Below are 16,415 nucleotides of genomic sequence, written 5' to 3' on the forward strand. Positions count from 1 at the left end.
GGCCAAATGATGCCTTGAGCAGCCTTTCATCGCTCAAGTCTTTTTCTCCCTCTTTATCTTTGCCATTGTCATCCGTTTTCTGTCTTGTTTTGTTTCCAACTCCTTGATTTGGTCGTGAATTGGTGATTTTTGGAAGGGGAGGCTTTCTGAGGGAATCGAGAGGCTTTTAACCTGATGAAAAGGATCTCGTCCTGTTACGGCTTTAGAGCCGTGGCTGTTTGTCCTCTCTCTTTGTGTTGATCTTTCGTGTCTGATGTCTGTCATCAATACACCAACTGATACTCGCTGAGCTGATTTAACAGCTAATCCACCGGCTTAGAGTATAAAAGCCTTTGATGTTCTTTAACCCTGTCGACCCTGTAACACCCGTCATCTTAATATCACTCCCAGTGTATCCAACGTGTAAAACACAGTCCTGAGCTTTGTATAGTTGATACTTTAGGTTGAAATCAACTTCAGTAAACACTGGGACATGTCACGCTCTCACTGCCAGAGATTGACCATATTTTTCGAGGGGAAAGGCATACAAGGGGGAAGGGAATATAGCTGAAAACCCTCTTTTTTTTAACCCTATTCACCATTTTTAGTATAGATTTGTATGGAAATGTCACAGTATATATCTTTAAAGGCTGTTATCTTAAAATGTGTTTTACTCATACTCTTAACAAAAGATCTCCACCTCAGTTTCAACAACATGCACCAAACTTTCCTGTTTCATTCATATCTGCTGTATCCTCTGAAGCTTATTACACAAGATCATTGATGGCCTGATTTATGATTTTTGTTTTCCTAAAATCATGTTTTTCTTTAAATTTTTTTTAATGGCTGTTGACAGTTTTTGTGATTCACAGAGTGATTAAGAAAATAGATTCAAAGTTCTCTCTGTAAAAAACAAAACAAAAAACTTTGACCCCTATATGTCAACAATATTATACAAGAATTTTGGACCCGGCTTTATCCAGCGTTCAGACGTTCTTTAACTTCATGCAAACCAGTGCACTTCAGCTAGATACTGCCTCATTCACATTCTTAATCATGAAGTTTAAACATTTGTCCTAATGTTCGTTATCAACTGGGGAAGTTCCGTGGTCATGTCTAAGAGTTAAAAATGTTACCTTTTTCATATGTAGTGTCTCCATTTAAGTTGGCAAAGATACAGCCCACAACAAGACCATTGTGAGGGTGACAAACATGTTCGAGGTTAAAGGTTTTTTGCTTCACATCACACGATCACCCTCATTAAACATCGGGACATGTCTGGCTCTCACTGCTTGGGACAGACGCTGTCTGTGAGTCAGCAGGGAGGACTGTCCAGGTCCGATTCTTTTCCCCACATAAGTCATAAGCCTACAATACTGTTTCATTCCGTTTCATTTCGGTGCATAACTGAATCCCATCCTATCTCTGATGTCCATGACCGAGCTTTGTTTACTTTCAGGTGGAGCCAAATACAAAGCTGTTCCCGGCTGTGTTTGTACGTCCCACCAGTGCAAACCTCTTCCAGTTTGAATTTGTCAAGATCAAGGTTTGTCTCTTTTCAAATCCAACAATGTGCTTGAATACAACACAGTGTTTAAACGTGGATGTTGGTTTTGTTAGAGCAAATGGTACATTTACTAGTACAACAGCACACCTAATCTTGTTGACAGGAGTGAATAGATGACCATGAACACTATTTTGCATTCTTTGATTTTTAATATCACTCATCCCCAAATAGTCACACACTGGTCAAGAGAGCTAAATCATGACTTTATGACCCACATTGGAAGATACTGCTGTCGTTTAGTATTCAGCTCTGTCTGCATTTGAAATAGTTGTGGTTGGAATTAAACTATGATTAAATAAATAATGATAAAAATCCATATTGTTGTATACACACACGCCTTGGAATGATCTAGGGATAATAGCTGAAGATGAAATATAAACTCATCTCTTGTCTGCTCACGGATCCCTCAGGCGCCACACGTTTTTAAATTACTTTGAGGTGTTTATAGAATCAAAATGAAAGAAAAGCACAATATTGATACCTAAAGCACGTCCTTTTTAATTAATGTTGTTTTCCTTCTGTCAGTATTATCCATCACTTCAATCTCCATCTCTCCCTCTGCTCACAGGATGCGATGCCGCTCTCATCTGCCATATTTAAAAGCGAGCACAGGAACCCGGTGCCACAGTGCCCGCCCCGCCTGGACGTGCAGACCATCGTGGCTGTGCTGTGGAGCCGGATGCCGAACACCTTCCTCAACGTGGAGACCGCCCGGGTCAGCGAGAGGCACGGCTGGGTGGTCCAGTGTCTGGAGCCGCTGCAGATGATGGCGGTGCATATACCTGAGGAGAACAGGTGGGCAACGAGAGTGTGACGTAGACAGACTGGTGTCAAACACCATCAGCCGCAGCACATGACTGGTTCACTCCTGCAGTGGCTACAGGAAGTAGTCTGAGCTCAGCCATGTAGTCAGTGGGACATTTAACGACATAACGACCACATTTCCCATAAACTCTCTTGCTCGTATGTTATGGTCTGATTTTACGATCTGATGTTTCATTTTCGGATTGATGAGTGTTGACAATAAGAAACGCTCAATGCCAAAATTCATAGGGTGAGTTTCTTGCTTTTAGTAGTGCGCGCTATGGATAAAATCATCAGTCATCCATCATTCAGTTGTAAGCAGACCTTCAGTCTGGACTGCTCTGTGGAAGCTTCCAGTGTTTTTTTTTTTCTTTTTTAATGCTGTTATCTCGAGTTCACAAGTTAATTATTCCTTCAGCTTGAGATAACAAAGCTGTTTTTTTCTCTTGATAACGGGTTAATTAATCTCGTTATCTGGAGGAAACAAAAGGCAGACTTTTCATGATGACGAGATAATTTATCATGGGATCAATAAGATTCATAAGAGTCGAGCTAAACACTGTTCTGCAGGGCGGGTTTGGGACTTTCAGAGCAAACCATGTTAACATTTTATGAACATTTACATTCACAACATTTGTAATAATGTTTTGAATAGTGATTTGTAAGGAATAGGTTTACATACAGTGGTCCATGTATAGCAGATGTGTTACTGTCCAGTAGGCTACAACCAAAACAATTCTCAATTCAAGTAAGGAAGTTTGAATGGTATAAGAATACAGTCTGAAGCATTGAGCAACAATGGGTACTCGATCTTTACCTCAACATTTTCATCTTACATCAGTAGTCAAGACACCATCTGTGCTTGCCGCCATGCTGCTCTTGATCTCTGATAAACACAACAGGAAACAAGCTTTTTGTTTTCTTCTAATAAAAAGTGTATTATCTTGCCATCAAAACCCTGTTTCTCTGCTCATGTAGATTTCTGTCAGCCTTCCATATATAAATTACCAGCCGGGAGTGTTCTGTTGTTTTCGTCTGATAAAGTGAATCAAATACCCGAAAGATTTAGAAACAGAAAAAAAAAATCACAAAAAATTATACTTAAATCTAAAACATTGACCAAAAACACCAACAAAACATTAAATGGTCCAGCTGATATAGTGTACTGTAAAACGTTTAAGAAGTAGAGCTAAGACGATTAATGGATTAGTTGTCACTTGACTGTAATCAGCAACTATTTGTTGATTGATTGAAAGGTTTGAGTCATCTCTTTTAGAATAAGAAAGTCAAAAATTATCCGATTAGATTCTTGAATGTGAATATTTTCTGGTATCTTTGGTCCTCTGTGACAGTGACTGAAGATCATTGGTTTGAGGATGTCATCATTGGCTTTGGGAAACACTGAATAACATTTTTTCACAATTTTCTGACACTTGATTTATTATTTTTTTGGTCTATGAAATAAGAAAATAATCAAAGGGGTTCATTGTCAATTTAAAATAATCTTTATTTGTAGCCCAACTAGCAACATCTATGGAATTAAACACTTTTTTAATGATCTAATCAGCGTATTCTTACTATAGTTTGTAGTATATTTACAGTTCTGTTGCAGTGTTAAATGTCCCTCTTGTTTCTCCATCACCTTATTCTTTTCCTCCGTTCTTCCAGGTGTCTGGACATCCTGGAGTTATCCGAGCATGAAGACTTGAGAAAGTTCCACTACCACACGCTGAAGCTGTACTGCGCCCTCTGCGCCCTGGGGAACACCCGCGTCGGTCACGCCCTCTGCAGCCACCTGGACCAATCGCAGCTCCTCTACACCATCGACAACCAGTACCTGTCTGGCATGCTGAGAGAGGGCTTCTACAACGTCCTTATCAGGTGTGGCAGTTTAGTTTGAATACATAATGTTATGAGATTGCTGATTATTTGTGTGATTGAACTTTAATTCATCGTTGCCCTCCTGCAGTTTGGTTAATTGAAGAAATTCCATCGAAAATAATGTATTAACGTTGCTGTCACTGATAGAAAATGAAAGTCTTCGATGCCGCGGCTCCAAATGAACTTTTAACCAACTTTTTGTGCACGGAGAGGAAAGAAGTTGGCCAATTTCTACTCATCAGAGAATCTAATGATGATCCATGATGGAATGATGACTTATTACAACATCAACTGCAGCACCATTAGCGGTTTAAAGTGATGGAGCGGCGCGCGAGGCCACGAAGTGAATTTGTCATGATAAACCCTACTAATAATGCCTCTGTGATGTATTTGCTCTGCCTGCGCACATCCCCTGTAATTGAATCTCTCTTTTTCTCACACACAACATCGATACATTCTCAGCTCGCCCACGCGGATTGACATAATCAGGACAAATCGTGCGTTGTGAATGTCACCTGCTTCTTTCCAGACATTGTGTTTGCCTCCATTATAACTGAAAATGCAATTGTAAGTGGAGGGTGTTTGCAGCCCTGTGGGTGGAGAGCTCTGTTTTGTGAACTGTGACTACGGGCCACAAATAGTTTTGAGAACTCAGCCTCTCAGCAGCGAGTCAGGTAATTGCTGAGTCATTGGTATTGATCAACAACCCAGTCACCTCCCCCAGATATATTATGGTAATTTTGTGCCGCGGGGGCTGTAGAAGTCTCATAAGTTTGCACATTTATACCACTTAGAGAAAGCTATTTTTAAACCCAGACCTAGAATGCTTATTTCCTGATAAGTATAATGGCCCGGTGCCTCCAGGTGTGAGATGATTGAACTGATTCTCCCTCTAATCGCCAGCATCCATCTTGAGACCGCGAAGGAGGCCCGCCTAATGATGAACAACGAGTTCATCATCCCTGTCACGGACGAGACGCGCTCCATCAAGCTGTTCCCCGACGAGTCCAAGCGGCACTCGCTGCCCGGCGTGGGCCTGAGCACCTCCCTCAAACCTCGGGTCAACTTCTCCCCAGTCGGCATCATCAACATGAAGCGCCATCAGTTTCTCCACAGCCCTCAGATCCCCCTGGGCATCCTGAAGGAGAAGGCCATCAGCATGCTCACGGAGGCCGTGCAGGGCGGAGGCGTGCACATCCGGGATCCGGTAGGCGGCAGCGTGGAGTACCAGTTCGTCCCCATCCTGAAGCTGATCGGGACGCTGCTGATCATGGGAGTCCTTACCAGCGAGGAGGTGAGGCTGATCCTCCTCCTGATCGACCCCAACGTGTTCGGAGAGCCCAAGGAGGGCGACGAGGTGAAGGGGGACGAGGTGGCCGTGGCCGGAGAGAAGGAGGAGGTGAGCAAGAACGAGGAGAAGGCCGTGGAAGCGGGAGAGGAGGAGACGAAGGAGAGTAAATCGCCGGTTAAAGGTCTACTGGAGAAGTCGCTCCCAGAGTCTGTCAAACACCAGGTGATGAAACTGATGACACACATTTCAGTGATTAGATAAAGTCCATCAATTCATACGCCAGGGTTTTAATTAAAAATTTTATTTTACCAATCTTATGTGCCTTCATCAGATGTGGTACACTAATTCCCCCATTTGTCAGCAATTCAAGGCTTTTATGATTTATCTCTTACTGAGAAGTGAGCGCATGAGTGCAGAGGAAGGCAGCGGTTGAATACTAATGCTGCCGCCAGTGACTCCACAGTACTGTTCAACATTCAACCTTAAACACAACTGTAATCTCTTTATAATGGAGACGGAGGCAGATAATCTCTCGGAATTGGTGACAATATACGAGGTTTCTCTCTGTTCAACAAACAAAGACTGTTCAGTCAGTTGATACGAAAGTTATCTTATTCAGAAACGGCATCAAATAACACACACACACACACACACACACACACACACACACACACACACACACACACAGAAAGAGAAACTTCTAAGTATCCTCTTGACTTTCAATTCCTCTGACTTAATGTCTCGGGTACGGGGCTTCTGTTGTTTTCAGATGTGCGAGCTGCTGCACTACTTCTGCGACTGCGAGCTGAAGCACCGCATCGAATCCATCGTCTCTTTCTCCGACAACTTTGTGTCCAAGCTGCAGTTCAACCAGAAGTTCCGCTACAACGAGCTGATGCTGGCGCTCAACATGTCCGCCGCCGTCACGGCCAAGAAGACTAAAGAGTTTCGGTCTCCCCCGCAGGAGCAGGTGCAGTATACAAGGAATTGTTTACATCCTGCTTGAGATGCGATTCATGTTCAAGGTTGTTTGAGGTGTTGAGACACTCGAGCAAAAGACCAGATTGATCACTTGAGCCTTGGGGTGAAGAAAATCAATGACCTGGGTTTTTGTAGCTCTCTGAGTGGCTTCTTATTTTTGTCTGTTTCTGAACTTTATTTTCAGCTGGTATTCCCGGAGGCTCGATTGGGCCATATGTGAGGCTAAATTGAACTTGGAATGAGTTGAATGTGCGTTGAGAGTTAAACGGCTGGCATTTTACAAGTAGAAAATAGCTACGAGTCCCGAAGGAGGGGAACGTACATAATGCTGTGTTCAACTTTTTAAAAATTTCAAATAAGTTTAAAAGTCAAGATGCTTTGTGAAAAACTGTAGAAAAAGCATCAATTCAATAGAGGTCATCCTTGCATGGCTTGCAGGGTTTGTCAAAGGATGTCAAACCAAAAAAAGCAGCTGATTGAACAGCACATTGATGCTGCTTGGAGGCCTAAATCGAAGCAGCAGACACAGCAGTCCGTGCCATCCGACCCTTTTGGACTAAAATACCCCCCTGAGGGTTTTTAATTCAGTCTCTCAACAGATGTCGAAGCGATCGGCCTTTTTAACTTTTGAGAGATCAGACTCGGGTTTCGCTTGCCAATCGGGGCAGTGGTCAGTCCGGGGGCAGACTGGACCGGGTCGCCCTTTATTGTTTATTTGTATTTAATGTTACTGTGGTAACAGCGACTCCTCATAAGGTCCAAAATTGGCATTGAATCGTAATGACTGTCATAATGAATAAGATAGTATTGGCAGATAAATCGGTCTAGCTATTATAAAGTCATGTGTAGATGCTAGAAATAAAAGGAATGGCTGAATTATCTCACATTCATGTTGTGATTAACTGTTGGATGTCTGAGACATGCGTTTTAGTTTAAAATCAAAGAGTTTGTTTACATGTGCACGAGTATCCTGTCGTTGGTATGGCGTTGACATTGAACATACGTGATCGTAACAATATCAAGGTTTCTGATCGTCTGCTTGCAGGTGAGTTTTTGATCTCTCATCAGCTCAACCGCTCTGTTCTGTATGTTCAGGTGTCTACATGCCACAGGGTACCATTTTCGTGGAGCGCTCCACGTAGCACGGCCTTGTCCAGGTTTCTGAAACTAGGATATGACTTTTAGGCCGGGTGGCACCAACGAGGATTCCTTTAAACGTTGTTTTTACTTGAGACTATATTCACCAAACTTCAAAACTATCTTTAAATGAAGAAATGTAGTTCGTTTAGTGTTGTGCAACAGAGCTCTGGTACATTTTAAATGTGGATTTCATCATTTTGAAAAATAGTTTTCTTCAAATCGGATTAGAACTAATCTTGAATCAAATGCATCTTTGTAAGGGCCCTTATAGTTCACCTGGTAGATCAGGTGGCCCATGTACGGAGGCTGGGTCCTCAACAGCAACCTGGGTTTGATTCCAACCTTTGCTGCATGTCTTCCCCCACTCTCGACGTTCTCCCGTCACTCTCTAAACTGTCCTATTAAATAAAAAGAAAAAAATCATCTTTTGTCAGTGCAGCCCGATCTTAAATGCGTAAAACAAAAGGAGTATACAAGCTCATGAGTTAAATAACGACTCATTTTAGTTTCGACACAGCACATGAACAAGCAGCTGAACTTTTATGTAGAGGCCTTGTGATTAAGTATTGGATCTGGCTGCCTGGTGACTCACTATAACACAAACCACAGCACATTCGTGGCTCTCGGTTGTGCTGTCCCCAACACCAGCTCAGTGGTGTTATAACTGCGTCAGCACACTGAAGTGCCGGGGGCTCAGATCTGTGTAGCTAATGAGAAGTTCCCTTTCAGCATCCATTCCTCCTCCACTGTGTCTCAGAACCAGAGAAGAGAGGAAGGGAGAGGTGCGACATTCTTCTTCCTGTCCAGTAGCCAGAAAGTTCCCCTCATTTTCTTTTCTGTTTTCATTCAGATCACTTGCTTTTTTGTGCCCAGTAGAGTTCCTCGCAGACGAGGCGGCAGCGAGCCAAAAGTTTTAGATCCAGCGCGGCTGCAGAGATTTCTCTTCTCAGAATGTTTAATTGCATTTTTCCTCTGAGCGGGAAAAAACGTGCAGATAAGCAACAGCCTGACAGCCGCACTCTGATCCCTGATGATTCAGTAAGTGTAGCGGTCAGCAGCAGGTGTAGACGGGAGGCCAGCCCTCTCCGCATGTTCCTCCCATGGTTTATTAAAAAGCTCTGCCAGGAATAGACATCAGAATAGCCTAAACCGGACTCTGCATTTGCTTAGCCTCGAAGAAGCAGCTCGTGTATATTTAGTCTGTTTTATAGTTGGAGTTTGACACACGGCGAACGCGGCAGATTTGAGATAAACTATTTGATCAAGATTTGATTTTAAAGGGTTTTTTCGTTTGCCGGACGACTCCACTCTGCACTGATCACACAGATACTATCTGAAAAGCCCACATGAACCCTCACTGCAGGAGAGACTACATGACTAATTCTGCTGTTGAGTGTGACTCAGTGATAATGGTGCTGTTCTCTCCATATGCCACCCTCCGTTTATTCATTCTTTCACACCCTTTGCGCCTGTTTGCTTATTTATCCTTCCCTCTCCTCATTTCTCCATCTCACGTCCCCACTCTCTCCGTTCTTCTGGCCTTATTGTTTTGTTTATCTCCTCCCCGCAGATCAACATCCTGTTGAACTTCAGCGCCGGGGAGGACTGCCCCTGTCCAGAGGAGATCCAGGAAGAGCTCAACTCCTTCCATGAGGAACTGCGACTGCACTGCGGTAGAGTCCGCCTGCTCCTTTGGTTCTTTTACAAATTGTATTGATTGTGGTTCATAGATGATCAAACTTTGTTCAAGGCTCATGTGAAGGTATTTTCTCACACAAACAGATTCTACTAAGCCATTGTCTGATGGTTCAATGGGTTGGTTGCAAAAAATCATAAGCACTCGTCCGATGCTATCTGCCATCAGAAATAACGACCGTGTTCAGACCTGCTGTTAAAATCCGTCACAAGCTCTCGGCCCGTCTCGTCACACATGGCGCTTTAATGTCTCTCGAGTAACCACTTGTGATCTGACATCACTTCTCTTCACTATATACAAGGAAACACGTACATCGTGACACAATATTTTTAATACAACATTTGCAGAATTTGCAAGAAGCCCAGAATAATTAAGAATTAGTCATAGGGAGTATTTCAGAGAGTTTATGAAGTACCTCGGAGCAAAATTCTTCGGGTTTTCTTCAGGGATGACAAAAAAAGTGGCCTATTTGTAAAATTTGACATTTACTGTCTGATGGTAAAACCTTTTACTGTCAATAAAATGTGGTCTTCCTTCAGAAATGTTGTGGTGAAATCAGTTAATCCAGTGTGCTAGAACAGCTCCACTGTAGATAGACAAGTAGCACACAGGCTGGCACACTGATGCCACGACAATCTGATACTCTTTTAGGAAAAGAGAGAAAAAACTAAACACACTGCATTAAAAGGTGACTTTGTATGAATTTGCTGTAGTTGTTTCGCAATAAAGTTTATAAAGTTTCATCTCACTCAACAGTTCTCACAAATTGGCTGGAGATATTAAATGTACTTAAATTGAAGGGCAGGCAGGCAGTGTGTTTAGAACAATTAATTACATTTCGTTACAGTGAACCTCAATACATTCTCAATGCATCTTTGGGGCATTCACACCTGTACTGTACCAGTAAAACACCAACATATCTGGTGTCTTAACATACAACACTTTACCTTTTAACTTTGTTGCACCTTTTAAGCACTTGATACAAACTGCTTCTCACGGCAGTGTGTTTCTCCTTGCAGGAATTCCCGTAGAGGAGGAGGAGGAAGAGCAGGACACCTCGATAAAAGGCCGTCTCCTCTCTCTGCTCTACAAAATCAAAGGTCCACCTCAGAAGACAGAGGAGGAGCCGACAGAGAAGGAGCAGGCTGCCCCCAGTAAGTAACTCTGAACACCAAAAAGTAAAGAAAGTTAAAAAAATGGCCTCGTAGCTTGAAAGTTTCAGCATGTTAAGATGCACTGGTGATCTAAGCGATGCAGTTCGCAAGAGTATCAGATACAGACGGATTCATGTCTGAAGTCTTTTGAAAAACATTCGGATAGAAAACCCTTGAAAAAGCTCCAGATCTTTCCACCATGAATTATATAAAACACGAGACGCCGCCCGGCTGCTAATTTAACAAGTTCTCTCCCTCTCTACCTGAAGTCAGTGGATTCGGTGCTCGTTCTGCCGCCCCTTTGCTGAGAGCATGGTTATGTTCTGTTTCAAATAATAGAAAAAGACTAATGGACAGCCACTACAAGACTCTGTGCTATAAATTTTAATGGCCCGCTCCAGCCTCCCACACCTAGCCTGCATTATTGAAAAGCTTCATAAGTGGACAGATGATGTGATTCAAGGTGATTCTGACGGGCCTGGATCACATCCCCCGCGTCGTATCTGCAGCATATTGAAGCAGGCACGTGAAATGATGGGCGAGGCGAAAGGCTGCTCCTAGCCACTCTATTATACTTTTAATATCCAAAGGTCCCATATTATGCTAATATCCAGGTTCATGCTTGTATTTTTGGGCGTCTGCTAAAATACGTTTACATGCTTTAATGTCTCTTGTTCTGCTTTTTAAGTAAGTGAGCACATCTGACTACGTGTCATCACTTGCAGATTAGCCTGCAGACCGGGTATTTATTTTTTTGTGTTGGTGGCGACTCCCCTGTGAGCCACTGTTTGAGACGACGCAGAGCAGATGTGAATCTGTAAGATGGTCACCTTCAGGGTAGCTCGCTCCCTCTCTCTCCCTGCCCATCTCTCGCTGTGCATCCGTCTCGTCGCTCATTAGGATTCTGCCCGAAGCTGACCCTTTGTTTGCTACAGATGTTGCGCCGTTTGACTTAAACACTCAAAGTTCAGAGATAGCTTTCGGAATAACAATGTTATCTGTCTTTTCGGAGAGGCGCGGCGTTGAGCTACAGCCCCCACATTTATCTCAGCGGGTCACCGAGTTCCTCTGTAGCTGTGCTTTGCTTTATTGTCGTCTGTAAGATTAAAAGTTTGATCAGACCTCAAAGTAAAGTTTCAGCGGTTCACCCTGACTGCACCACTTTAAACTGTAGCCCAGGAGGGTCATTTTTAAAAATCTTCATCTATTCCTATATATTTATCATGTGAAGTGGACCCGTGTCGTTCCCTTTTCTTAATGAAAAAACATTTTGATGCGTCTGGGGAGCAGTCGGAGCCCACAACTGCTTCTCAACAGTCTTTGGAAACAGTTTCGGATGTTTTCTTCCAAGGTACTCTCTCTGGAGACTGAAGTTTGGAGGACAAGCAAAAGTCAATAACATCCCTAACCTTTCACAAGTCAACTTACTGCGGGAAAGGAAAACGTTGAGAGCGGTAGAAGCTGTTGCTGCACGAGCCCTATAAAGAATCATTATCTTCCAATCCATATGTTTTGGAGTCGAGGTTTGTTCACGGATCAGTGGAAGTTGGTAGAGTTGTCATAAAGCACGGCAGCATTATTTTAGATTGTGCTGTTTGCTGAATGCAAAAAAATTTATAAATGACAGTTCTTCTGACAGTCAGTGAGCTGCCCTGAGGCTTCTGAACAAATAACGCAAGTTTTATTAGTGCGCAGCAAGAACCTGTGTGATGTTTTAATCTGGCATCTGGTACATTACTTAAGTTTGACTTAAAAAACAATTACTTTTCACTTCTACACAGGTGACAGGATGCACATATACAAAGCAAAGAATTGCAGAACATTGGACTTCATTAGGAATGTGCAATTAGTATAGTATACTTATACATATAGTATGTGCAAGTATTTGTGTCATGTTGTTAAAACTTCCAATGAAATAGCCCGAAAGAAAATACAGCAGTTCTCAGAAAGGCTGGATGTTGATACTGAATAGTAAAGTAAAATGCACACATATACTTGACCTGAAATTGTTGCTGAACTTCGGGATTAAATGATATATTTTTTCCTATTAAGGATGAGCTAACCACTGTTTGAAGGTATACAATAGGATTCCTGATGCTGCATATAGTGGAACCTGGAGCTGAGCATCCACATTTTGTTTTCACTCCCAAAAATAATCTATTTTTCTGGTAACTATACACCAGCTGCTGTGGTGTTTGAATCATAAGCTGCTATTCCACAGGTTCCATGTCCACAGGTTCTATTTCATTCTTCCTGACCGCCAGAGGGCGGTGCTTCAGCACTGGATATCTCCATCTCGCACATGTGCAGGTCGAGTTATTATACCAACAAAGTCACCTGTGACCGTGTGATGACGTAGGGCGCACGCCCCAGTATAAAACCCCCACGTCATCACGCAATCTGTTCCTTCTATCTTCTCGCGATTGAGGAAAATCTGATAGCAGGTCAATTGGCTCGCCGCTGGTAGTCTCGCAACCTGAAGGTTGGTGCTTCGGATATTTCGTCCACCAGAGACTGCGGCAAGTCGCTCATTTCTTCAAGTCTGTTCTTCGGACGAATAGCGGTGATCTCGCCGTAACGATTCGTACTGAATTACTGCAGACAGGTAAGTAAGCTAAGTTTCCTTAGTTGTTAGCCGTTAGCCGATGCTAAGAGCCGGCGGCTCGCCGGACTCGTATTTGTTTTGAAGAGCGGTGTTTTCGCCGCTTGTTATGTTACACGCTACATTGCTTGACTCTCTGTTTTCGGTGGGTTGTAGCGGCAGTAAGCACGCCATTAGGCGGGACAGTCAGGAATCGTACTTTAAGTTGTCGGGCAGTGCTGAGTGCACCGACTTGTTTAAATATATATATATATATATATATTTTTTTTCTCTCTCGAGGCACGCTCCGGTCCGGACGCGTTTGAATCTTATTGTTGTCTTGGTGAGCAGCACAGTGTGTCCGCTGTGACTGCTTTAACAACTGTGCAGCATAGTATTGACTGCATTATTCTTTCGTTCGCCCTTTCTGGAAACTGTCCTACTTAATGACATGTTGGGCTCGCCTGTCTGTAACGCTTGTATGGCCCCCCTCCAAACGGAGGACGGCCACGATCAGTGCCCGGCCTGTCTCGGGGTTGAGCACCTGAGGACAGGTATGTCTGACAACCCATGCATGAACTGTAGGTTTATGCCACTGGCGGTCAGAAGGGCTAGACTGGCAGCGGTGGAAGGAGATGCTGCGCTGCTACCTGTTAGCGGGAGCGCAGTCCCGAGGGCACCTAAGGGACGTGGACGCAGACGCAGTACTGCATCACATGGCCCTCCGGGGAAAGTTAAGAAGGTGGACACTTTAGCTCTCAAAGTGGACACTCTTTCATCTGAGTTTGCCCAGATTAAGGAGCTTCTGCTCAATCTGCAGCCTGACGATAGGGGACCAGTTGTCAGTGGTGACTCCGCCACGAGGGGCTCGCCTGTTCGGGACATTGATGTGCTGTCAACTGCAGCTTCCTGCAGTTTGTTTGATGATGAAGGGGAAGGACAGGACGAGGATAAAGACTCAGCCCTTCCAGCCTCTGACGCCTTGTCTCAAGGGTCGGATGGGTCATTGCGTGGATCAGAAGCTGGCCATGCCACACTGAAACCAGCAATTCGGATGGCCTTGGCACGCCTTGGGCTGGATGACGCTCCCGCCACAGCAGCTCCGTCAAGTGCCTTTTTTAGGCAGACACCGCAGCCTGCAGCTTTTTCAGTCCCGCCTTCAAAACCCTATATTGAAGAGCTCCAGCGCTGCTGGGGAGATCCGAAGCTGTTGTCCCATCACACCAGTGATAGCAGGAATTTGGCGGCCATGCAGGAGGCAGGCAGCTATGGGCTGGATCGTATGGCTCCAGTTGATCCTACCATTGCCTCCTTGATAGTCTCACCCGATGAGGCTCTCAGACCTGATGCCCGCTGCCCCCGTCCTCAGTGCCGGATGACCGATGATCTCCTGGTTAGGGCTTATAATATAGCAGCACGCATGGGCCGGATTGGTAACTCCTTTTCCCACCTTATCCTGGGCCTGTCTCAGGTCCTGCAGGAATCTGGTGTGGACTCCTCTGCCCAGACCCTCAGTGATGCATCCCTTCAGACTTTTGCATTCATGTCTAGGGAGCTTGGAAGACTGATGTCAACAGTGACACTGGCACGCCGCCAAGTCTGGCTGGCACAGTCCTCTCTATCAGAAGGGTGTCGCCGTACTCTCCGTTCTCTCCCTGTGGTCCCAGGTCACATGTTTGGGCCAGCTGCTCAGCTGGCGCTAGAGCGCAGTGCTCAAGTGGACCAGGCCAGGCAGCGGTTTGCTGGCCTGCGTCGGGGCTCGGCTCAGGCCCCAAGGCAGATGGGTCTCTTGCCACCTGCTCCCAGCCGCTCCTATCCACCTGCTCGCCCAGGTTTACAGCCGAGGTCCTCTCACTATTCAGGGCATTATGATCAGCGCCGCCGGTCTTTCTCACGGCCATTTTTCCAAGTGCCAAGGGGACCAGCCCCCAGTAGTCGCCCCCCCAAAGGCTCCAGGGGGCGGGGGGGGCGGACCTGAGGCTCAAAGGGCCGGCGTCGGGCGCTTCACTCAGCAGCATATCAGCTACTGGGAGAGGGAGACCACAGACCCTTGGGTGGTATCCACGCTGTCCAAGGGATACACACTGCAGTTCCGACGCCGGCCACCGACCTTCTGTGGGGTCAAAATGTCTGTGGTCAGAGATCCCACGAAATCCCTCGCCCTCAGCAGGGAGCTGGCGTCCCTTTTAGACAAGGACGCCATCGAGCCTGTCGTAGGGCATACACGGCTCAATGGGTTTTATTCAGTGTATTTTTTAATCCCGAAGAAGGACGGCGGGTTCCGCCCGATCCTGGATCTGCGGGGGCTGAACAGGTTTTTAAAGGTCCTGCCATTCCGTATGTTGCGGATGGCAGACGTTCTCCAGTCAGTGGCACAGGGGGCATGGTTTGTGTCAATAGATCTCAAAGATGCCTATTTTCATGTGCCTATTGCTCCACACCACAGGCAGTTCCTGCGATTCGCATTTCAGGGCCGAGCTTACCAATTCAAAGTGATGCCCTTCGGTCTCTCACTGGCCCCTCGCATATTTACAAGGTGTGTGGCAGCGGCACTTGCCCCCATACAAGCCAGGGGGTTGGCGGTTTTGCCATACCTGGACGATTGGCTAATTGTCTCCCCAACGGCAGAGCAGGCAGTCAGAGACACTGCTGTGCTCCTTGGACATGTGAACCAGCTGGGCCTCACAGTCAACTACTCCAAGAGCAGTCTCACACCCAGTCAAAAGGTAGATTACCTGGGCATGACTCTCGACTCGCGGTTAATGAGAGCCTTCCTTTCTCGGAAAAGGGTGGAGAACATTTTGCAACTCATAGGTTGCTTCCAGAGAGGCAGAGTGTTGAGATACGGCCTCTTTCTCAAACTGCTGGGTATGCTGACTGCAGCATCCATGGTGATCCCACTAGGTCTCCTTTCCTTACGGCCCCTTCAAGTCTGGGTCAACACACTTCACTTAGATCCCAAGTGGCACAGAGGCAGGAGAGTCAGGGTATCCAGCCCCTGCTGTCGAGCCCTGAAGCCATGGAGGAGGAGGGGGTATCTGGTTGGGGGGGTTCCCCTTGGAGTGATCCCGGCCCGCCGAGAAGTGGTGGAGACGGATGCCTCTCTGTTAGGCTGGGGTGCAGTCTGGCAGCACAGGACCATCAACGGCAGATGGAGCACACAACACAGGTGGGAACATATAAATGTGCTCGAGCTCAGAGCAATTTTTTTCGCACTGCAGCATTTTCTCCCAGTTTTGAAAGGGCGGCATGTTCTCATCCGCACAGACAGCACCTCAGCAGTATACCACATAAATCATCAGGGTGGCACCAGGTCCAAGCTGGGTCTGCAGGTGTCAGAG

At 45.4% G+C, this 16,415-nt stretch overlaps 1 protein-coding gene across 11 annotated transcripts in view; it reads left to right on the forward strand.

Moving 5' to 3' along the window:
* The window catches only part of ryr3 (ryanodine receptor 3), a 138,525-nt gene that overhangs the window by 70,260 nt on the left and 51,850 nt on the right, over nucleotides 1-16,415 (forward strand). For all 11 annotated transcript variants that reach the window (XM_030404939.1, XM_030404940.1, XM_030404941.1 and 8 more), the window contains 7 exons: nucleotides 1,439-1,525; nucleotides 2,115-2,341; nucleotides 4,019-4,231; nucleotides 5,135-5,744; nucleotides 6,292-6,492; nucleotides 9,214-9,316; nucleotides 10,359-10,493. In XM_030404939.1, coding sequence (XP_030260799.1) covers nucleotides 1,439-1,525; nucleotides 2,115-2,341; nucleotides 4,019-4,231; nucleotides 5,135-5,744; nucleotides 6,292-6,492; nucleotides 9,214-9,316; nucleotides 10,359-10,493 — 1,576 coding nt within the window. The remainder of the gene's footprint in view (nucleotides 1-1,438; nucleotides 1,526-2,114; nucleotides 2,342-4,018; nucleotides 4,232-5,134; nucleotides 5,745-6,291; nucleotides 6,493-9,213; nucleotides 9,317-10,358; nucleotides 10,494-16,415) is intronic.

This window comes from Sparus aurata, chromosome 22, assembly GCF_900880675.1.
Source record: "Sparus aurata chromosome 22, fSpaAur1.1, whole genome shotgun sequence".
Lineage (NCBI taxonomy): Eukaryota > Metazoa > Chordata > Actinopteri > Spariformes > Sparidae > Sparus > Sparus aurata.